This window comes from Heteronotia binoei, chromosome 4, assembly GCF_032191835.1.
Source record: "Heteronotia binoei isolate CCM8104 ecotype False Entrance Well chromosome 4, APGP_CSIRO_Hbin_v1, whole genome shotgun sequence".
Classification (NCBI taxonomy): domain Eukaryota; kingdom Metazoa; phylum Chordata; class Lepidosauria; order Squamata; family Gekkonidae; genus Heteronotia; species Heteronotia binoei.
The window spans coordinates 103,611,360-103,633,332 of NC_083226.1; the positions used below are offsets into that span (position 1 = coordinate 103,611,360).

Sequence of the window (21,973 nt, forward strand, 5' to 3'; positions counted from 1 at the left end):
CTCTGACATTACTTCCTAGCAGTTAGCTTCTTTTGTGCTTCATGTCTGCCTTGAACATGATTGAATCATTCAGTTGCTCCCGGTACAAAGAAGAATTACCCACTCTGTGAGGAGGCTACCCACTGCGTCTCCACAGCAGTCACTACTTCCAAAGGGAGGCACACCTTGAACAGTTTGTGACTCACACAGAAGTGTGGGGTGTGTGTTCTAAAGAAAGTGGTGATTCTTGATACAATTTCATGGATAATTATGCCTCACCTATGAAAAGAAATTTGGAGACTTGAGCTGGGTGTATATGTAGAATAGAGAAGACAATTTTGGGTCATCTATTACCAACCATTTCATTGTGAGTGCAGTCATTTTGTGAAAGTCATGAGGAGCTCCTAATATATTTTAGTGACTCTGAACTATCTTGGGTTGTCAGATTCCCCTTTCTTTATCTCCCAATTTTATGTTAATTTGTTGTGTTATATTTAGTTCTGATGCTTGTGCTGGGAAAAAAGATCATGTTAATTATACCCCAGAAGTCTTATTTTTGTATGTTTTTGTATGTTCTGTATAGCTGAACTTGGAGATTATGACCCATACAAGCGCACTGCTGGCTATGTATCAGAATACCGCTTTGTTCCAGACCAGAAAGAAGAATTAGAAGATGCCATAGAATGTATACACAAAACTCTGGTGTAGGTATATGGTTGTATTAGCTAAACCTGCATTGGAAAGTTAAATATTTCAAGGGAAAAAAAGCACTGCTATGAATAAGAAAGATTTTTATTTTAACTTTAAATCTGTACAGTTTATACATATTCTCTGCACTTATCTGTACTACATACAAGAGATATGCATTCAGTTCGGCTGAACCAAACACAACCTTGAAAAACAGCTGTATTCGGGCCATATAGATCAGAAATTTGGAAGTTATTCAGCTCCATTATACCCACTATGAACTCAGTGGCAATACAGGGTATTATAAATTGCAGGGCAACTGCAAGAGTCTCTTCCCCACAGAACCCTCAAGTTTCAAAAATATCTCACCATTATCCCCTATGGGCCACTAAATTCAGTGGCAAAGCAGGGTTTAATGATTGCGGTGGGGGGAAGCAGGTTTGAGGTAGAGGCATCAGATTTGTAGGGCAGCTGCAGGAACCTCTCCACAGAACCCCCAAGTTTTAAAAAGACTGGACCAGGGGGTTCAATTCTAGGGGCACCCAAAGAGGACCTTTTCCCCCTGTGATGGGAAAAAAGCAATCAGTCACTTTTTCCACTGTAATTACAGTGGGAAAAGTGACTCCGGGGGGGAAGGGCAAAATAAGGTATAATGAATTTCAGCTGTGAGGGAGGGGCTTGCAGTAGAGGCTTCAAATTTGCAGGGCTGCTTCTATTGCCTCTCCCCCACAGAACGTCCAAGTTCCAAAAGGATTGGACTAGGGGGTTCAACTCTAGAGGCACCATCTATGATGGGAAAACCTACACCAGTCAGATAATCTTAGAAACCAACAGTGTGAATTCTGGGAAAAATTAAGACCTGAGCAAGTTATTATGTCCACTGAGATAGGAAGCCAATATCTCTGTTAAGTCCTGGGGTTTCTGTGTTTTGAGTATTTTTGTGGTGATAGATAGGGATACTTCTTTCTATCTATCGTGTGTGTGCCATGCCAGAACCAAGAACTAGAATAAGTATGGTGCAGTGACAGGTTCCCAAGCTACTTGCTTTTAAAAGAAGACTAGAGGTGATATTCGTGCAATTTAGTGCCATGTAAGTTAAGGTTCCCCTTGAGCATCCTTGACTTCTCAGAAACTTCTTTTAAAATGCAAGTGTCCTGTCCTGGTTTGCAAAATTTTCTTTCTTACAGAGCAGTGTTAACAGAATTCCCTACAGGTATTTCTTCTGTAGGGCTGTGGTTCAGTATGCACCTCCTTTGCATGTAGAAAGTCCATGCCCCATCTCTGCTGCTTTGCACTAGTCCATTCAATGTGCTAGTTCTGTTGCTGCAGTCTCAACAGAAAGCCCCCATCCCAATTTTTAAATCTAAGAGATTCTCTAATTTGAACAAAGGCCCTATGCATTGCACTACCGTTGCCACAGTAGCACTTGTTCTGCTAAACAACTATATTCCTTGCAAACTAGCACCCTCAGCACAATTGACTTGACTGCAGAGATTCTCTAGGAGAATTTGACTGCCATTTGGGGTAAGTTTTCCCATCATAGATGGTGCCCCTAGGATTGAACTCCCTGGTCCAATCCTTTTGGAACTTGGGGATTCTGTGGGGGAGTAGCACCAGAAGCAGCCCTGCAAATTTGAAGCCTCTAGTTCAAACCCCCTCCCCACCAGCTGCAATTCATTAATACCATATTTTGCCCCCCACCCCCAAGTCGCTTTTTTTCACTGTAATTACAGTGGGAAAAGTGACTGCTTTTTTCCTATCATAGGGAAAAAGGGCCCTCTTTGGGCGCCCCTAGAATTGGATCCCCTGGTCCAGTCTTTTTGAAACTTGAGGGTTCTGTTGGGGGAGAGGCTTCTGCAGCTGCCCTGCAAATTTGGATCCTCTACCTCAAACTCCCTCCTCGCCACAATTCATTATACTCTATTTTGCCATTGAGTTCAAAGGCCCATAGGATATAATGGGGCCGTATATTCGAGAATAGCTGGATATCTCCCAAATCAGATTCTGCTACTAAATCTGCTATTAGGGGATATTTGTCCCCCTAAATTTTAAAGCCCCAAATACCCCAAATCTGAATTTCCCTGAATTAAATTTTTTTGCACAACCCTCTCATACTTAACCTTGTTCAATAATTCTGTTTCTGGTGTTCGTTTCTGAGCCTCCTATCTTGCATAGTCCTCTTAGTATGATGCACGATTGCCAATTTTGTGTGCATGTGAAAAGGCTAACAATGTGCTAATAATGCAACTGCAGTAACTGCTAACGCATACCCTCAATCCTAGATGTTTTTTGTAGTTTGTATTTTTGTATTTTTAAATATGTGTGTGTGTGTGTGTGCATGTACACGTACTTGTACATGCATGTGTGCATCTGGAAATCATGGCAACCTTTGATGACTGTCCCCAGCAGGAGACCTGGAGAATATTCAGGGAGGTGAATAAAGCCTGCCCCTGCCTCCCGAATCCTGGTATTCCAAGGAGGTCTCCCATCTAAGTACTTGCCAGAGTTGATTCTGCTTAGCTTCCAAGATCCGATGAGATCAGGTTTGCCTGAGCTATCCGGGTCACATTCCTTCCATCCCAGTTGTGATTAGCACATCTGTTGCTAGGAAGTATAGGTAGAAAATACTGATATTGGCCAAAATGATGTTCATGCATACCAGGAAAGCTTGGGGTACCTTTAGATAGAATTTCCAGAAACATAACATATAGAAAGGGCTATAGTTATTGCCTAGATTACTTGAAATTATAATTCTGTGAGGAATTCAGCAAGTCTCACTACTACTCTCACCTTCCTGCCCCTGCACATGAGATAGCAGTGCTGTTGGGTTTTAATGCCATCTTTCGTTACAGTGCTTTGTTTTATTGTCTTACCTGGCTTTAATCTGTTTTATAGGATAATGTTTTACACCGCCCTGTTCCATTGAGCCCAGTTCCACTAGGGAAGGCAGTTGATAAATCCAAAAAATAGATAAATAAGGATAAAGCCTATTTCAGAAGTGAGTCAGGTGATTATGGATCAGGGAGTCATGAATAGTCTTTGATAAGAAGATTGCAGGTTTGATTGCCATATCTGGAAAACTGCAACCATCTGAAGAAACCTGAGGTGGTAAAAAAATGTGACAGTGTTACTGAAAGGGCAATGAGCAGTGATCTTTTTAAAAAAAAAATAATTACTGATTTGCTTTTGGACATAATACATATTGATAGCCTTACATGAACTAGCCCAGGGTATAATGAAAGATAGTCTTCTTCTCTGTGATTCTACACATCTACTAAGCTATTGTGAGAGGCCCTTCTTAGGTACTACCACATTGGTGGTGGCATCATGATCCTGAAATAATGGCACTTCCTCTCCTTTCCCTGGCAAGAAATATATCCCATGAGCAGGGGATTTTATATTATCATTTGCTGAGAGAACCTGATGGCACTGTTTATTTCTATTGAAAAAGGAGAACTAAACAGTGTGAAAAGAGCAGAAGTTTGTACAAAGAGCCCAACTCACAGAGTTCATAACTTGTATGGTCTGTGTGAGTGGATACAAAGCATACTGCCACTCTTTATAACACATAAACTGGGGCTTTGTCAATATTCCTTACATCAGGAAATCACATGAATATAATTTCCCCCAATAAATTTTTTTGTATTGAATAGATACCTTTATGACTGTTATGTTAAACAGGGGCCAAGTTCCTGCTGAAGCAGAAATGAATTACTTAAGAGTGGCAAAAACGCTTGAAATGTATGGAGTTGATCTTCATCCTGTCTACGTAAGTAATATTTTAAAATAACATGCCTACATGAGTGTAACCATGTAAACTATTGCAGGAAGTTGATCTATTAAGCAATTTTTTTATATTGGTCTCATATTGGAGCCCCATGGTGCAGAGTGGTAAAGTTGCAGTACCGCAGTCGGAGCCCTCTGCTCATGACCTGAGTTTGATTCCAGCAGAAGCTGGTTCAGGTAGCTGGCTCGAGGTTGATTCAGCCTTCCATACTTCCGAGGTTGGAAAAATGAGTACCCAGCTTGCTGGGGGGAAAGTGTAATGACCGAGGAAGGCAATGGCAAATCACCTCATAAAAAGGTCTGCCGTGAAAATGTTGTGAAAGCAGCGTCATGCCAGAGTCGGAAATGACTGGTGCTTGCACAGGGGACCTTTCCTTTCCATATGCACATAAGAAGCTCTTTATAATGTGTCATAAAAGGGGGGCTTCCGGCTTGGTGTCATGGAGGATTGACGTGCTTCTCATAGAGGAGCAGACCAGAACCTCTGTTCTGGGCAGAGAAGGTGATTTTAACGCCTGCTGCCTACATCTTCTAGACAAGGAGATGGCCAAGACATACTTATAAAATTCTGAGGGGATTTACTTTGGCTGACAAGGTATCCCAGTGGGGTTCCTTTTTGGCTTTGAAGAGTCCCCAGGGAAGGATTGCATTACAGAGGATATCTGGGGTCGTTAAATCGACTTAAATTCATCATGAGCCAAAGCTTTTTTGGGACTAATTAATATCTATCTTGGAAGAGGAAGGTGCTTCAAAGGATCATGATCTTTAAAGGTAAAGATCTTTATCTATCACTCCGGGACTAAAATAAGATTTATTTTGAGAAAAAACAAAGGTCTGGATACATTTATATTATATTAAAGTAAAGAAGAAGGAGGAGGGGGTAAATTTGGGACTAAAAGAACTAGAGAATAAGATTAAAAAAGGGAAAAACAAAATTGTTTTGCATACCTGCAGTCGGGCAACCCCCTCCGAAACAGAACAAAACTGTAGATCAACAGGACATCACAGGAAGTGGTGTCATAGGAGTATCGCGAGACTTCTCAACCATAGAAAACGAGACTTCGTGGCAAGAAAGGAAGGAAGCGACCATTAAGAGAAGGGAAAAGTGCAAACCTCCTAGCCCTCTCTAGGACTATAATCATAGAGAAACATTGGTGGCCATTGAAAGAAGGTCAAAAGTTTAATTTTTTTTTTTTAACAACGGACTTTAAAAATTAGCAGAGTCGGCAAATATTATCATTAGAAGATTAGATTTATTGGATTATGTGATTTGAACTAATATTGGAGCATTCTAGAAGAAAAAGAAATTTTTTTCCAAAAAGGAGCAGAAAAGCCTTGGATGCCATTTGGAGAAAATAAAATTTAAAAAAAATTAATATCTCGGCTTTGGAGCTTCGGAGAATGGCGATTTTGGGCTTATCTGAAAGGGCATGCTCCATTCTATAAGACTGTACTGTTAAAAAGTGATTTGGTGAGGTCAACTTTAAAGCCTTTATTTACAATGGGAAGGTAGTGATACCAACCCAAAAACCAGGAGCAAAGCAGATCCAGACAAGGGCTAAGACATTGGAAGAAGTGAAAAGGTCTAAAACACAAGATCAAATGGATGCCATGGAGCCAAGATTGGTTAAAGTAATAAAAGACTCTATAACTGAATGTAAGAAGGAATTTAAAAAAGATATAGAAGTTCTCAGTAAAGACTTCCAAGCAGTGTCAAAAAAAATGCAGGAGGTTGAAGAGAAAGTGAAAGACCATGATGAAAGAATTAATACAGTGGATTCCACAATTAAAAAAATGCAGGAGAAAGCAGTACTGCAAGATTGCAAGTTAATGGAAAACCAGATATGTTTTAGAGGGGTGCCTGAAACTGATGAGACTGACTTAAAGACACATATAGTAAAAATCATTGCTGAATTTTTGGGAGACGATCCTGATGAGACCAGTTACTTCTATGATTACATCTACAGGGTGAATTCAGACTATGCAAGGAGAAATAAACTACCAAGGGATGTGGTAGTGAGATTCGTGACAGGAGACTTTGATGAGTAGGATTTTAAGTAAACAATTTGAGCATAAATTGGAGGTGGATGGCAGTAAGAACATAAGAGAAGCCATGTTGGATCAGGCCAATGGCCCATCCAGTCCAACACTCTGTGTCACACAGTGGCAAAAAAAAATTTATATATATATACACACACACACACTGTGGCTAATAGCCACTGATAGACCTCTGCTCCATATCCAATCCCCTCTTGAAGCTGGCTATGCTTGTAGCTGCCACCACCTCCTGTGGCAGTGAATTCCACATGTTAATCACCCTTTGGGTGAAGAAGTACTTCCTTTTATCCGTTTTAACCTTACTGCTCAGCAATTTCATCAACTGCCCACGAGTTCTTGTATTGTGAGAAAGGGAGAAAAGGACTTCTTTCTCTACTTTCTCCATCCCATGCGTTTTCTTGTAAACCTCTATCATGTCACCCCGCAGGTGACGTTTCTCCAAGCTAAAGAGCCCCAAGCGTTTCAACCTTTCTTCATAAGGAAAGTGTTCCAATCCTTTAATCATTTTAGTTGCCCTTTTCTGGACTTTCTCCAATGCTATATTATCCTTTTTGAGGTGTGGCGACCAGAACTGCACACAGTACTCCAAATGAGACCGCACCATCGATTTATACAGGGGCATTATGATACTGGCTGATCTGTTTTCAATTCCCTTCCTAATAATTCCCAGCATGGCGTTGGCTTTCTTTATTGCAATCGCACACTGTCTTGACATTTTCAGTGAGTTATCTACCACGACCCCGAGATCTCTCTCTTGGTCAGTCTCTGCCAGATCACACCCCATCAACTTGTATTTGTAGCTGGGATTCTTGGCCCCAATGTGCATTACTTTGCACTTGGCCACATTGAACCTCATCTGCCACGTTGACGCCCACTCACCCAGCCCTTTGGAGTGCCTCACAATCTTCTTTGGTTCTCACCACCCTGAACAATTTAGTGTCATCTGCAAACTTGGCCACTTCACTGCTCACTCCCAACTCCAAATCATTTATGAACAAGTTAAAAAGCATGGGACCCAGTACCGAGCCCTGCGGCACCCCACTGCTTACCGTCCTCCACTGCGAAGACTGCCCACTCACTCTCTGCTTCCGATTAATTAGCCAGTTTTTGATCCACAAGAGGACCTTTCCTTTTATTCCATGACTCTCGAGCTTTCTAAGGAGCCTTTGATGAGGAACTTTATCAAAAGCTTTCTGGAAGCCAGTTTTTGATCTACAAGAGGACCTTTCCTTTTATTCCATGACTCTCGAGCTTTCTAAGGAGCCTTTGATGAGGAACTTTATCAAAAGCTTTCTGGTTGCCAAGGTAAACAACATCTATTGGGTCTCCTTTGTCCACATGTTTGTTCACCCCCTCAAAGAAATGTAACAGGTTAGTGAGGCAAGATCTTCCCTTACAGAACCCATGCTGAGTCTTTCTCAATAACCCATGTTCATCAATGTGCCTACTCATTCTGTCCTTGATAATGGTTTCTACCAACTTTCCTGGTATTGAAGTCAGACTGATTGGCCTGTAATTTCCCAGATCTCCTCTGGAACCCTTTTTAAAGATGGGGGTAACATTTTCTACCTTCCAGTCCTCAGAAACGGAGGCAGATTTCAATGAAAGATTACATATTTTTGTCAGAAGATCCACAAGTTCAACTTTGAGTTCTTTCAGAACTCTTGGATGTATGCCATCCGGCCCTGGTGACTTATTAGTTTTTAATTCGTCTATCAGTTGTAGGACCTCCTCTTTTGTCATCTCAATCTGACTCAGGTCTTTCAACACCCCTTCCAGAATTAGTGGTTCTGGAGCGGGCAAACACTTCTCATCTTCCATAGTGAAGACGGAGGCAAAAAATGCATTCAGCTTCTCAGCCGTTTCCCTATCCTCCTTCAGTAATCCTTTTACCCCTTGGTCATCCAAGGGCCCCATTGCCTCCCTGGCTGGTTTCCTGCTTCTAATATATTTGAAGAAATTTTATTGTTGGTCTTTATGTTTTTTGCAATATGCTCCTCATAGTCCCTTTTTGCTGCCTGATCACAGTCTTGCATTTGATTTGCCACTGCCTGTGTTCCCTTTTATTAATCTCACTTGGACTGGTTTTCCGCTGCTTAAAGGAGTCCTTCTTACCTTTTACAGCTTCCATTACTTTGTTTGTTAACCATTCAGGCCTTTTCTTATACCTGTTTGTGCCTTTCCTAACTTGTGCTATATATATAAGTTATAACTTGTGGTCTAGAACACAAGATCAAATGGATGCCATGGAGGCAAGATTGGTTAAAGTAATAAAAGACTCTATAACTGAATGTAAGAAGGAATTAAAAAATTAGTGTAAGAATTATGAAAGAATTGCCCTGAAGTTATAAATAATAGAAGATTGTATAAAAAGCTGACTGACAAGCTGAGAGAATGTGAAATAAGATATAGATAGATACTTCCAGATGGTCTGGGTTTTGAATACAAAGGGAAGAGGTTTACCATCACAACCACTCAAGACATGGCGAAGTTTTTGCAGGAGTATAAAGAATTTGGGGGTACAGATTAAAAATAGAAAACCATGATGGATTACAAATTAATATCTTGGGGGAAAAAAGGGCAACTTTTCATTGGATTGGGAAGCAAAAATGTAATATAATTTGTCTACAAGATGTACATAACAAACAAATGGATTACAAATTTTTATGGAATAAGCAACTAGGTGTGGAATTTTGTTTATTGGCTAAGGAGAAAAAAAGAGGTGCGGTTTTTTATGTGAAGCAAGAATTAGACCCAAAGCTGATTTTTAAAGATGATGATGGTAGATTTATTGCGGTGGAAATGATGTTGAACAATAAAAGAACTTTGCTAATGGGACTGTATGCCCCAAATGGAGCAAAAGACTCTTTCTTTAAGGACATTATGCGACAACCAGATCAAGTGACATATGAGCAAATTATGTTAATGGGAGACTTTAATGGAATGGTTAAAAATATTTTGGACAGATCTGGGGAAAAAAAATAATGAAGGCAAACTACCAAAGTTGTTCTTTTAACTAGTTAAACAAGAAAGTTTGGTGGATATATGGAGGGAATTTAACCCTAAAGTACGGGACTATGCTTTCTTTTCAGCAAGACATAATTCTTTCTCAAGAATCAATATGTTATGGATTAAAAAAAAATCTGGGATTTACAACAAAAAAAATAGAGATTCTTCCTAAAATAGGGGCAGACCATAATCCATTAATGTGGTCTGCAAAACCCATAAAAAAGTCTTTAAGATGGCAGATAAATGAAGATTTGCTGCAGAAAAAGGTAGTAGTAGAGTCTCTGGAAAAGGAGACTAAATCTTTCTTTCAAATAAATGAAAATGAGGACATTCAATTTCAAACGGTGTGGGATGCATACAAAGCGGTAATGAGGGGCATCCTAATTACATTGAACAATAAAGATTAAAAAGCCAAGGATAAACAAATGATAGATTTGCATAAAGAGATCGGAAAGAAGGAGGAGCTCAAAAAGAGACCTGGGAAAAAGAAAATTATAAGGGAGATTACAATATTACAAAGTCAATTGAGACATTTGTTAAACAAAGAAGTGGAATGGAATTTAAAAAGGCTTCAACAAAAATCTTTTCAAGGTGCGAATAAACCTGGAAAATACCTGGCCTGGCAAATGAAAAGAAAAATGAAAAATAAAATTATTAATAAAATTATTTTGGGAAACAAGGAAATTGTTGACCAGGAAGGAATTAAAAGAGCATTTTATAAATATTATGCCAAGTGGTTTAAAAGTCATGCGGTGGATAAGGAAAAAATTGATGCATATCTACAGAAAACTAATGTAAAACCCTTAACGGATAATATGAAGAAGAAACTAAATGAACCAATTGGAAAGGAAGAAATAGAGGTGGCAATTAACTCAATGAAATTAGGAAAAGCACCCAGTCCAGATGGTTTTACAGCAAAATTTTATAAAGTCCTCATGGAGGCTCTACTACCAAAACTTCAGAAGTTGATGAATACTATAAGAAAAGATGGGAAAATACTGAATACTAGGCGAGAAGCAGTAATTTCGTTGATACCATAAGAAGACAGAGAAGCCATAAACATAAAAAATTACAGACCAATTTCATTACTTAACAATGACTACAAAATATATGCTAGAATATTAGCAGAATGCCTGAAGCAGCATTTGAATAATTTTATTAAAGAAGAGCAAGTAGGATTTCTTCCCAGGAGGCAAATTAGCGATAACATCAGAACGGTGATAGCTATTATTGAATATTATGAGAAACATCCTGAAAAAGAAGTAGCATTATTTTTTGCGGATGCAGAGAAAGCATTAGATAATGTACATTGGGACTTTATGTTTGCAGTGATGGAGAGATTGAGATTGCGAGAAGATTTTATAAGAATGGTGAAGGTGATTTATACTGAACAACAAGCAAGACTCTATAAATGAAGACTTGACAGAAAAAATGATAATCAACAAAGGAACAAGACAAGGTTGCCCTCTATCTCCATTGATATTTATAATGACCTTAGAGGTATTGCTTATGCGGATTCAAGAAGATAAGGAGATAGAGTGACTGACATTGAAAGGTTTTTCCTATAAATACAGAGCGTTTGCTGATGATGTAATGTTTATAAATGAAAATCCAACCCAAATTACACCATTGCTGCTTCGTAAGATAAAAGAATATGGTGAGTTGGCAGGCTTCTATATGAATAAAGAAAAGTCAAAAATTTTGTGTAAAAAACATGTCAAAAAATAAACAGGAAAAATTACAAAGTTTAACAGAATGTGAAGTGACTTCTAAAGTAAAGTATTTAGGTGTAGAAATAACTACCAAAAATATTGATTTATATAAAAACAATTATGAGAAGCTCTGGCGGAAAATTGATGGAGATTTATTAAAATGGAATAAGTTGAATTTGTCTATACTGGGCAGAATTTCTGCAATTAAAATGAATATTTTACCAAGAATTATGTTCTTGTTTCAAATAATTCCAATAGTGAAGGATGACAACCAATTTAATAAGCGGCAAAGGAAACTTTCAGAATTTATGTGGGCTGGCAAGAAACCAAGAATTAAAATGAAAATTTTAACCGATGCAAAAGAGAGGGGAAGCTTCCAAGTGCCGGGTTTAAAATTATACCATGATGCAGTATGCTTGGTGTGGATTAAGGAATGGATATTAAATAGAAAATCATTAACATTAGAAGGCCATGGAAATATTTTTGGTTGGCATGCATATCTGTGTTATGGGAAAAGTAAGATGGACAGCTTTTTCTTACATCATTACATAAGATGTAATTTGTTAAAAACCTGGTCGAAATACAAAAGATATGGGGATGAGAGGAAACCGCTTTGGATTGTGCCAACAAAAGTAATAAAGCTATATTCAGATATTATTGAAGAGAAATGGTGATCATATAAACAACTGTTAAAAATACACGGCGGTAAGGTAGAATTGAAAACAGCAGAAGAATTGGAATATAAATATAATTGGTTTCAATTGCAACAAATTAAAAGTTTGCTTGAACAGGATGTCAGAAATGATGGAGTAAGACAAGATCAAACAGAACTGGAGAGAATGCTGTTTGGCGATAATGATAAATTGATTTCAAGAATCTATAAACTATTATTGAAATGGTCTACAGAAAATGAAATGGTTAAGTCTCAAAAGATAAATATAAACAAAGAAATACAGATGGAACAATGGGAATGCTTATGGAAGAACTCTATGAAGATATCAACATGTAATAATATTAAAGAAAACGGTTTTAAAATGCTTTACAGGTGGTACATGACTTCTAAGAAACTGTCGAAAATGAATAATCAGGTGTCGGATAGATCTCTCTCTCTCTCTCGGCTTGGCTTCGCGAACGAAGATTTAAGAAGGGTGCAATAGTCCACGTTTGCTGCAGGCTCGCTGGTGGCTGACAAGACCAATGCGGGACAGGCAGGTCCGGCCACAGTGGCTGCAGGGAAAAGTCTGATTTAGGGTTGGTCCTGTAGCAGTGCGATTCTTCCTCAATCTCCTTTTGTCCTCAAGACCAGCTATGCGTGCGTTCTCAAAGGAAGAGACAGCCTGGTGGATGGTGTGCCTCCATGCTTTGCGATCTGAGGCTAGGTCAGACCACTGGTGATGGTTGATGTGACAGGTGCTAAGGGATTTCTTCAAGGAGTCCTTGTACCTCTTCTTTGGTGCCCCTCTATTTCGATGGCCGGTGGAGAGTTCGCCATACAGGGCAATCTTGGGAAGGCGGTGGTTTTCCATCCTAGAAATATGCCCTGCCCAGCGCAGCTGCGTCTTCAATAGCAGTGCCTCGATGCTGGTAACCTCTGCCCGCTTGAGGACTTCAGTGTTGGTCACAAAGTCACTCCAGTGGATGTTGAGGATGGTGCGAAGGCAGCGCTGATGAAAGCGCTCAAGGAGTCGCAGGTGATGACGGTATAAAACCCACGATTCGGAGCCATAGATGAGGGTTGTCATCACAACCGCTTTGTAAACATTGATCTTTGTGCCTTTTTTCAGATGCTTGTTGCTCCACACTCTTTTGTGCAGTCGGCCAAATGCGCGGTTTGCCTTTGCCAGCCTGTTGTCAATCTCCTTGTCGATCTTGGCATCTGAGGAGATGATGCACCCCAGGTAGCTGAACTGCTGGACTGTCTTCAGAACTGATTCACCCACAGTGATGCAGGGAGGGTGATAATCTTCCTGGGGTGCAGGCTGGTGGAGAACTTCTGTCTTCTTCAGACTAACTTCTAGGCCGAATAGCTTGGCAGCCTCTGCAAAGCAGGACGTCATATGCTGCAGAGCTGATACCGAGTGGGAGACGAGTGCAGCATCATCAGCAAACAGTAGCTCTCGGATGAGTTTTTCCATTGTCTTGGAGTGGGCCTTTAGTCGCCTCAGGTTGAACAGGCTGCCATCGGTGCGATAGCGGATGTAGACACCATCGTCCTCATCTAGATCTACTGCGGCTCTTTGAAGCATCATGCTAAAGAAGATCGTAAAGAGAGTTGGCGCGAGAACGCAGCCTTGCTTTACACCTGTGCCTATTGGGAAGGGCTCCGAGAGGTCGTTGCAGTGTCTGACTTGGCCTCGCTGGTCTTCGTGTAGCTGGATGATCATGCTGAGGAACCTTGGGGGACATCCTAAACGTTCCAAGATTTGCCACAGGCCTTTCCTGCTAACGGTATCGAAAGCTTTGGTAAGGTCGACAAAAGTCACATACAGACCCTTGTTCTGTTCCCTGCATTTCTCTTGGAGCTGCCTGAGAACAAATACCATGTCGGTGGTGCTCCTGTTAGCTCTGAAGCCGCACTGGCTCTCTGGGAGGAGTTCTTCTGCAATGGTGGGCACCAGTCTGTTCAGGAGTATTCTGGCAAGGATTTTGCCTGCGATGGAGAGCAGGGTTATCCCCCGGTAGTTGGAGCAGTCTGACTTTTCCCCTTTGTTCTTGTATAGGGTGATGATGATTGCATCGCGAAAGTCCTGTGGTAATTTGCCTTGTTCCCAGCAGGTGACAAGTACTTTGTGAAGTGAGCTATGTAGTACTGTGCCCCCATGCTTCCAGATCTCTGGTGGAATTCCATCAACTCCTGCTGCCTTGCCACTTTTCAGTTGCTTGATGGCTTTAACAGTCTCTTCTAGGGTGGGGATCTCATCCAACTCTGTTTTCACCGGTTGAAGTGGGGTGAGATGGATTGCTGAATCTTGAACTACGCGGTTGGCACTGAAGAGAACCTGAAAATACTCCGACCACCGGTTCAGTATGGATGCCTTGTCTGTGAGGAGCACTTGGCCGTCTGCACTATGCAAGGGACTCTGAGCCTGATATGATGGACCATATACTGCCTTCAGGGCTTCGTAGAACCCTCTTAAATCACCAGTGTCTGCACACAGCTGGGTTCTCTCTGCAAGCTTGGTCCACCACTCGTTCTGAATGTCTCGAAGCTTGCGCTGGAGGTTGCTACATGCAGCGCGAAAGGTTGCTTTTTTCCCAGGACAGGAGGGCTGAGCAAGATGTGCTTGGTAGGCAGATCTCTTTTTTGCCAGTAATTCTTGGATCTCTTGATTGTTCTCATCAAACCAGTCCTTGTTCTTCCTTGTGGAGAACCCGAGGACTTCTTCAGAGATCTGCAGGACGGTAGTCGGATAGATGCTGGAAATGTAAAAAACATGTGGGATCTTTCTTTCAATTCACAGGTGGACTTGTGAATTGGCAAACAATTTTGGCAAATGATTCAGCAAGAGATTTAAAAGATTCTGGATTATAACATAAAGATGGCACCAGAAATCTTTTTGTTGGGATTACAAATGGAAAGCTTTCCGAAACAAGATAGAACAATACTTTGGCACATGCTTTCAGCTGCACGGACATTATATGTGCAGATGTGGAAGCAGGACAAAATACCAGAAAAGTGGGACTGGATTATGAAAATTATGCATTGGAGTGAAATGAACAAACTGACAAGAATCTTAAAAGAATATGATTTATAAAAATTTAAAAATGAGTGGGGAAAATTTCAGATGTCGAAAAACAATGCAAGGTGAAAGGACGTTTAGTGATTTTTGACAATAGTTAAATGCTAAAGGAAATGTAAATGGACTATAATTTAAAAATGTGACTATGGGACTATACACTTTCTTATTTTTTTCCGACCTATATTGATAAGAATTATAGTTAAAGTGAAATTATGGGAATTTTTATTTTCTTCAATTTTATTTTTATGAAAAAGATTGTGGACTAATGGAGCTTAATGAAGATGGATAATAATCATAGTTAATGGTTTTTTCCTTATTTTTAATTTACTATAGCTATAAGGTGTTTTTTATGAAGATTCTTAAAATGTTAAACTACCTTTTATTTCTTTTTAGTACTTTAAGTAAAATGCACTGGTGGAGGTCACGAAAAGGGGGGGAGAGAGGTGGAAAATGTATTGGTACTAAACATTTAAGAACAGTTGAATATTATTATAATATGTTGCAGAATAATAAAAAAAATGTTTTACAAATAGAATGTCATTGAAGTTAAGGTGGCAATCCACATATCTAAGAATTTTGTGTGGACTTTGATGTACACGTAGGGCTTAGGTAGGGAAAAAACAGACCTCAGATTCAGTGGGAGCTCACAGGAGTGCAGCTCTAGAACCTTTCTAAGAGTTCCTCCTCCTCCTTCTGAGAGTTCCATCTCCTTGTCCATTGAATAGTATGTGTAGTTGCATAACAATCCCTGGATGAGCTCCACCATCTATTTTTCTACAGAATGACTCCTGGGAAAAAATATTTCAAAATGAAGAAGGCCTGGATAAATTGCAGCTCCGAATCAAATATCATAGGATGAAGAGGATACAGGTGGTGCGTTTTCAGTGAGGAAGCCTATGGCTCTGCAGGACCACACTGGAAACAGGCAACCATAGCAAGTCAAAGCTTCCAGGCATGGATTGGAATCCCATGAATTACTAAAACTTGGGAATATGTGCAGACTCTACAAGACTGCAGTATTCTGGCATCCTGGCTGTACTAGTTGCAGAAATAATTAAATTCTTATTTAATTAGTGGGATGAGTGTGGAATCAAGGCGGAGCTCTTACCCAACCACTGCAGGCTAGAAGACCTACCACTGGGGAAGAAGAGTATGAACTAAGTCTTGTTACTCCTTTTACTGCTTTGATTGGGATCCAAAGTCATACATGCTTACAGTCTAACCTATCTCACAGGGTTGTTTTGAGAATAAAATGAAAGAGAAGAAAATCATGCAAGCCACTTTGGGCCCATGAAAGGTGGAACATCAATGAAGTAACTAAATTATACTGCAGCCATATCTGAATGGTCCAGGCTAGCCAGATCTTGGAAGCCAAACAGGATAGTATTGGCCCTGGATAGTATTTCACCTGTCGTGCCTGCCCCTGCTGACTCAGAGCAGGTGCCTGCTGCTGACCCCGCCCCTGCTGTGCAGATGCCTTCAGCAACAGAGGACGTAAGTCCTGAAGGAGCCAGCCAGCAGCAGGGGCCACCTGAAACCAATCTGGCCACACCAGGTACTAGCTCATCTCCCCCAGACTCACCAACACCTGGGGCCCGCCTGCGCGAGAGGAGACGCCTGGAATTCAGGAACAGGCGTAGAGAGGCGCGCATGCGGGCTAGAAGAGATCTGAGCCCGGAGTTCTAACGAGCCAATTAGCCAGCAGTATATCTGGGATCCTGGCCTCAGGCCAAACTGTGCTGGCAACAAGCGAACACCCTTGGATGTGTCTGCGTCTCGCACCCCTTGCTTCGGAAAGAACCTGTGCATTCCTGACCCGGCCTGACCCATAGACTGGTATTCTGGACTCTGGCTTTGCTTATCGGACTGGCTTAGGTATCGTTTGATCTCGGCTTTGCTTCCCGGCTTCTGACTCTCGGCTCTGTTTCCCGGCTTCTGACTTTCGGCTCGGCTCCCCGGCTCCTGACTCTCGGCTTCCCTGACCAAGCTTCCGTCTCACCCTCCAGCCTGCCTGTTTACGTTATCAATCAACTGGACTGTTTTACGACCACTCCCTGTGCTTCGCCTGGGCTGTCTGCGAGAGGTCCTGGCCCGTTGCCAGGACGATAGCAGCCGCAGCTTCGTGTCAGAGACTCGGGCCGTGACAGCTTGCCAGCACCCAAAACTCACCAGGCACGCTCATGACGGACCAAGCGGCAGGAGGCATGGACCCCTTGCCGGGGCTCCTAGACCAGGTGCAGCAATTAACCCAAGCGGTGATTACTCTGCAGCAGCAGACTGCGTCCAATGCCGTGGCCTTGGCTGCCGCCGCTGCTCCCCGCTCTCGCTGCCCGGTGAGCATTCCTGAGAAATTCGCAGGAAACTTGGAAGAGTTCCCTGCCTTCCTCGCCCAGTGTGAACTATACATGGAGATAAGGCAGGGCGACTTCCCTACAGACAAAACAAAAGTCTGTTTTATCCTGAGCCTGCTTAAAGGGCCAGCGGCCAAGTGGGCCACTCCTCTGCTGCTAGAGCCCTCGCCGCTGCTAGCAGACTACACACGGTTCAAGGCACACTTCCAGGCCGCCTATGCCAACCCTGTGCGTGCTGAGACAGCTAATCGCAAGATACGGGCTCTGCACCAAGGCCAGAACTCTGTGTCTCAGTATACCACAGAGTTCCAGCTGCTGGCTCAAGACCTGGCCTGGAATGAAGCTGCCTTGGTGGACCAGTACACTGAAGGCCTCTCCGATGCCGTCCTGGACGAACTGGCACGCACCGACCGCCCAGCCGCCCTCCAGGACCTGATCCTGCTGTGTCTACGCATTGATGGGCGACTGCAAGGTCGGCGCCAGAGGCAGAAGAGGGGCACTACTCCAGCAAGGCCCCCCCCGGCGGCTCCCGTTCCAGGTACCCCAGCTTTACCGCCGGCTGTAGAACCCATGCAGCTGGGCGGCGCCCGCCCTCGCCTGACCCCTGAGGAGAAGAACCGACGGCGCACCCACAACCTGTGCCTGTATTGTGGAGGGGACGGGCATTTTGCAAGCTCCTGCCCGGCCAAATCAAAGCGCACCCCGAGCTCCGCTGCCTCGGTAAAAGGCCAGCCCCAGGTCTAGCCGGATCTCCTGGCCTGGGGCACTCCTTGAGGTCCTCTAGCTCCGTCCATCCACCACCCACCCCGTTCCTGGTCCCGATCCGCCTGCAGCTTCCCGACGACCGGTGGATCTTCGTCCATGCCATGTTGGACTCAGGGGCTGCCTGCTGCTACATGGACAGCCACTTTGCCAAGGAGCATGGCGTCCCCGTTCGGGAAAAGGGAACTCCTACACTGGTCGAGGCAGTGGATGGTCGTCTGCTGCGCTCGGGGCCGGTCCGCCACGAAACTCTACCACTCGTTTTGTGGGTCCAACAGCGCCAAGGGAAGCAGACCTTCGATTTGGCCCGCATGCCACGCTTCCCTGTTATCTTGGGCCTGTCCTGGCTGCAAGCCCACAACCCCCATGTGGACTGGGTGCAACGTGAACTGAGCTTTTCGAGTACCCTCGCACCCTGTTCCCCGCTACCACCCGACTCGACTCAGGTGCCGCCTGTCAACCAACCCGGTTCCCCACGCACCACCAGCCTCCTGGGGGCCGCCACCACACTCCCAACTCCCTACCAGGAGTTCGCGGACGTCTTCAATGAGAAGGAAGCAGACCAGCTTCCCCCACATCGGCCCTACGATTGCGCCATCGACCTAGTGCCCGGCGCTCCGCTACCCGCGGGCCGCCTGTACCCCATGGCAGACCCGGAACTGGCTGCCCTCCGGGAGTACTTGGACAAGAACTTGGCCCGAGGGTTCATTAGACCCTCCACCTCGCCCCTGTCTTCACCTGTCCTGTTCGTTAAGAAGAAGACCGGGGACCTGCGACTCTGCAACGACTACCGGGCCCTCAATAAGATTACCATTCGGAACCGCTACCCGCTCCCACTGATCCCTGAGCTCCTCGACCGCGTCAAAGGGGCCACGATCTACACCAAGCTCGACCTTCGCGGGGCCTACAACTTGGTTCGTATCAAAGCCGGGGATGAGTGGAAGACCGCTTTTGGCACCAGGTATGGCCAATACGAACATCTGGTCATGCCCTTTGGGCTCACCAATGCCCCCGCCGTCTTCCAACATTTTATGAATGACGTTTTCCGTGACCTGCTAGACCGGTTCCTGATCATTTATTTAGATGACATTTTGGTCTACTCTGCATCCGAACAGGAGCACATCCACCACGTCCGCCAGGTGCTACAGCGACTCCGAGCCAATCGCCTGTATGCCAAGCTGGAGAAATGTGCTTTCCACCTCCAGTCCGTTGAGTTCCTGGGGCACATCATTTCCCCCCAGGGAACCCAGATGGATCCGCGGAAGGTCGACGCCATCCTTCAATGGCAGGCCCCTCGAAGTCGGAAGGACATCCAGCGCCTCCTGGGCTTCGCCAATTATTACAGGCAATTCATCGCGGGCTACGCCGACCTCACCAAGCCCTTGACCAGACTCCTCCGACCGAAGGAGCCCTTTCAGTGGACCCCCGAAGCCGACCGGGCCTTCCGCCAGCTCAAGCAGAGTTTTTCCTCCAGTCCCCTTCTGCGGTACCCTGACCCGAGCTTGCCCTTCATGGTGGAAGCGGACGCCTCCAATGTGGCCCTCGGAGCCGTGCTCTCCCAGCGGGACGAGCCTAGCCAGCCATGGCAGCCCTGCGCCTACTACTCCCGGCAGCTCTCGGCTGCCGAACGCAATTACACCATTTGGGAGAGAGAGCTCCTGGCTATCAAGGTGGCCTTTGAGGTCTGGCGCCACCACCTTGAGGGGGCCAGGCATCCGGTCCAAGTCTTCACCGACCATCGTAACCTGGAACATTTGCAGACCACCCGCCGGCTGAACCAGCGGCAGATCCGGTGGTCCCTGTTCTTCTCACGATTTGACTTTACCATCACCTACGTCCCGCACTCCCAGAACCAGAGAGCCGACGCTCTGTCCCGCCGGCCGGACTATAACACCTCTAGTGCCACCGAAGCCCCCAGGGCTAGTATTCTGCCACCCTCGGTCTTTGCCGCCACTCTGACCGCACCCGCCCTGGTGGCCGAGATACAGGCCAGCCAAGACACCGACCCGTGGGCGCAGAAACACCTGCAGGAACCGCAGCAAGACCCTGCCGGAGAACTATCCACCCGGGATGGGCTGCTCTACCATCGGGAGCAGTTGTACGTCCCTCCCGGGCCTCTCCGATCCCGCATCCTCCGGCTGGCCCACGATGCCCCCCCGGCTGGGCACTTCGGGCAGCACAAGACCGCCCATCTGTTGACCCGGGACTTCTGGTGGCCTCGCGTCCGAGCGGACGTTAGTCGCTACGTGGCTTCTTGCGAGGTCTGCCGCCGAGCCAAGAACGTACCGGCCAAGCCCTCCGGTCTCCTGCAACCCCTGCCGACTCCCGCCGGTCCCTGGGACGTGGTGTCCATGGACTTTATCGTAGACCTGCCACGATCCCAGGGCCACACCTGCATTTTCGTTGTGGTGGACCTGTTCACCAAAATGGCCCACTTCGTCCCCTGTGCCAGAGTACCATCCGGGCCGGAGACTGCCCAGCTGTACCTAAACCACGTCTTCCGCCTGCACGGGTTACCCACGCAGGTCATCTCGGATCGGGGCCCACAATTCACATCCCGCTTTTGGCAGGCCTTCCAGCACGGTTTGGGGACAGAACTACACCTGTCTTCCGCCTACCATCCCCAGACCGACGGGCAGACCGAGCGGACCAACGCCACCTTGGAGCAGTACTTGCGCTGCTATACCAGCTATCAGCAAGACAACTGGGCCACTCTGCTACCCCTGGCAGAGTTCGCGTATAACAACGCAGTCCACAGCTCTACGCGGACCACGCCGTTTGCCGCCAACTATGGACTGCACCCCCGATTCTTCCCTCCGCTCGGCCCCTCCGCCAACGTTCCCGCAGCCACCGACCGACTTGAGGAACTCCACGCGCTCCACGCCCTCCTGCGCACTCAGCTCCAGCGCGCCAAGGACGCTTACAAACTGGCCGCGGACCGACATCGCCAGGACGGAGCCCCCCTCAAGGTCGGAGATTCTGTCTGGCTCTCGACCCGGTACCTCCGGACTCCTGGCCGGTCCTCCAAGCTAACCGATCGGTTCATCGGGCCCTTCCCCATAGAGGCGCAAGTCAACCCCGTGGCATTCCGCCTACGCCTTCCGGCCCACCTCCGGATACACCCCGTATTCCACCGCTCCCTCCTCCAACCAGCGGCAGCGCCGGACCCAAACAGGGACGTTCCACCACCGCCTCCGCCACCGGTGCTGGTGGACGATGAGGAAGAGTTTGAAGTCCACCAGATCCTAGACTCCCGGCTGCACCGAGGTCAACTCCAGTACCTGGTGGACTGGGAAGGCTACCCTCCCGAGGATCGCTCCTGGGAACCGGCTGCCCACCTGCATACCCCTGACCTGCTCCGGCAGTTTCATGAGGCCTACCCAGATAAGCCAGGCGGCTTGGATGAGGGGGGGCCTGAGGGGGGGGATAGTGTCGTGCCTGCCCCTGCTGACTCAGAGCAGGTGCCTGCTGCTGACCCCGCCTCTGCTGTGCAGATGCCTTCAGCAACAGAGGACGTAAGTCCTGAAGGAGCCAGCCAGCAGCAGGGGCCACCTGAAACCAATCTGGCCACACCAGGTACTAGCTCATCTCCCCCAGACTCACCAACACCTGGGGCCCGCCTGCGCGAGAGGAGACGCCTGGAATTCAGGAACAGGCGTAGAGAGGCGCGCATGCGGGCTAGAAGAGATCTGAGCCCGGAGTTCTAACGAGCCAATTAGCCAGCAGTATATCTGGGATCCTGGCCTCAGGCCAAACTGTGCTGGCAACAAGCGAACACCCTTGGATGTGTCTGCGTCTCGCACCCCTTGCTTCGGAAAGAACCTGTGCATTCCTGACCCGGCCTGACCCATAGACTGGTATTCTGGACTCTGGCTTTGCTTATCGGACT

At 45.5% G+C, this 21,973-nt stretch overlaps 1 protein-coding gene across 1 annotated transcript in view; it reads left to right on the forward strand.

Annotated features, from left to right (window-relative positions):
• Nucleotides 1-21,973, forward strand: part of EPB41L4A (erythrocyte membrane protein band 4.1 like 4A) — a 213,040-nt gene that overhangs the window by 122,246 nt on the left and 68,821 nt on the right. The window contains exons 7-8 of the mRNA XM_060235611.1: nucleotides 563-683; nucleotides 4,348-4,435. Of these exons, the coding sequence (XP_060091594.1) occupies nucleotides 563-683; nucleotides 4,348-4,435 (209 nt within the window). The remainder of the gene's footprint in view (nucleotides 1-562; nucleotides 684-4,347; nucleotides 4,436-21,973) is intronic.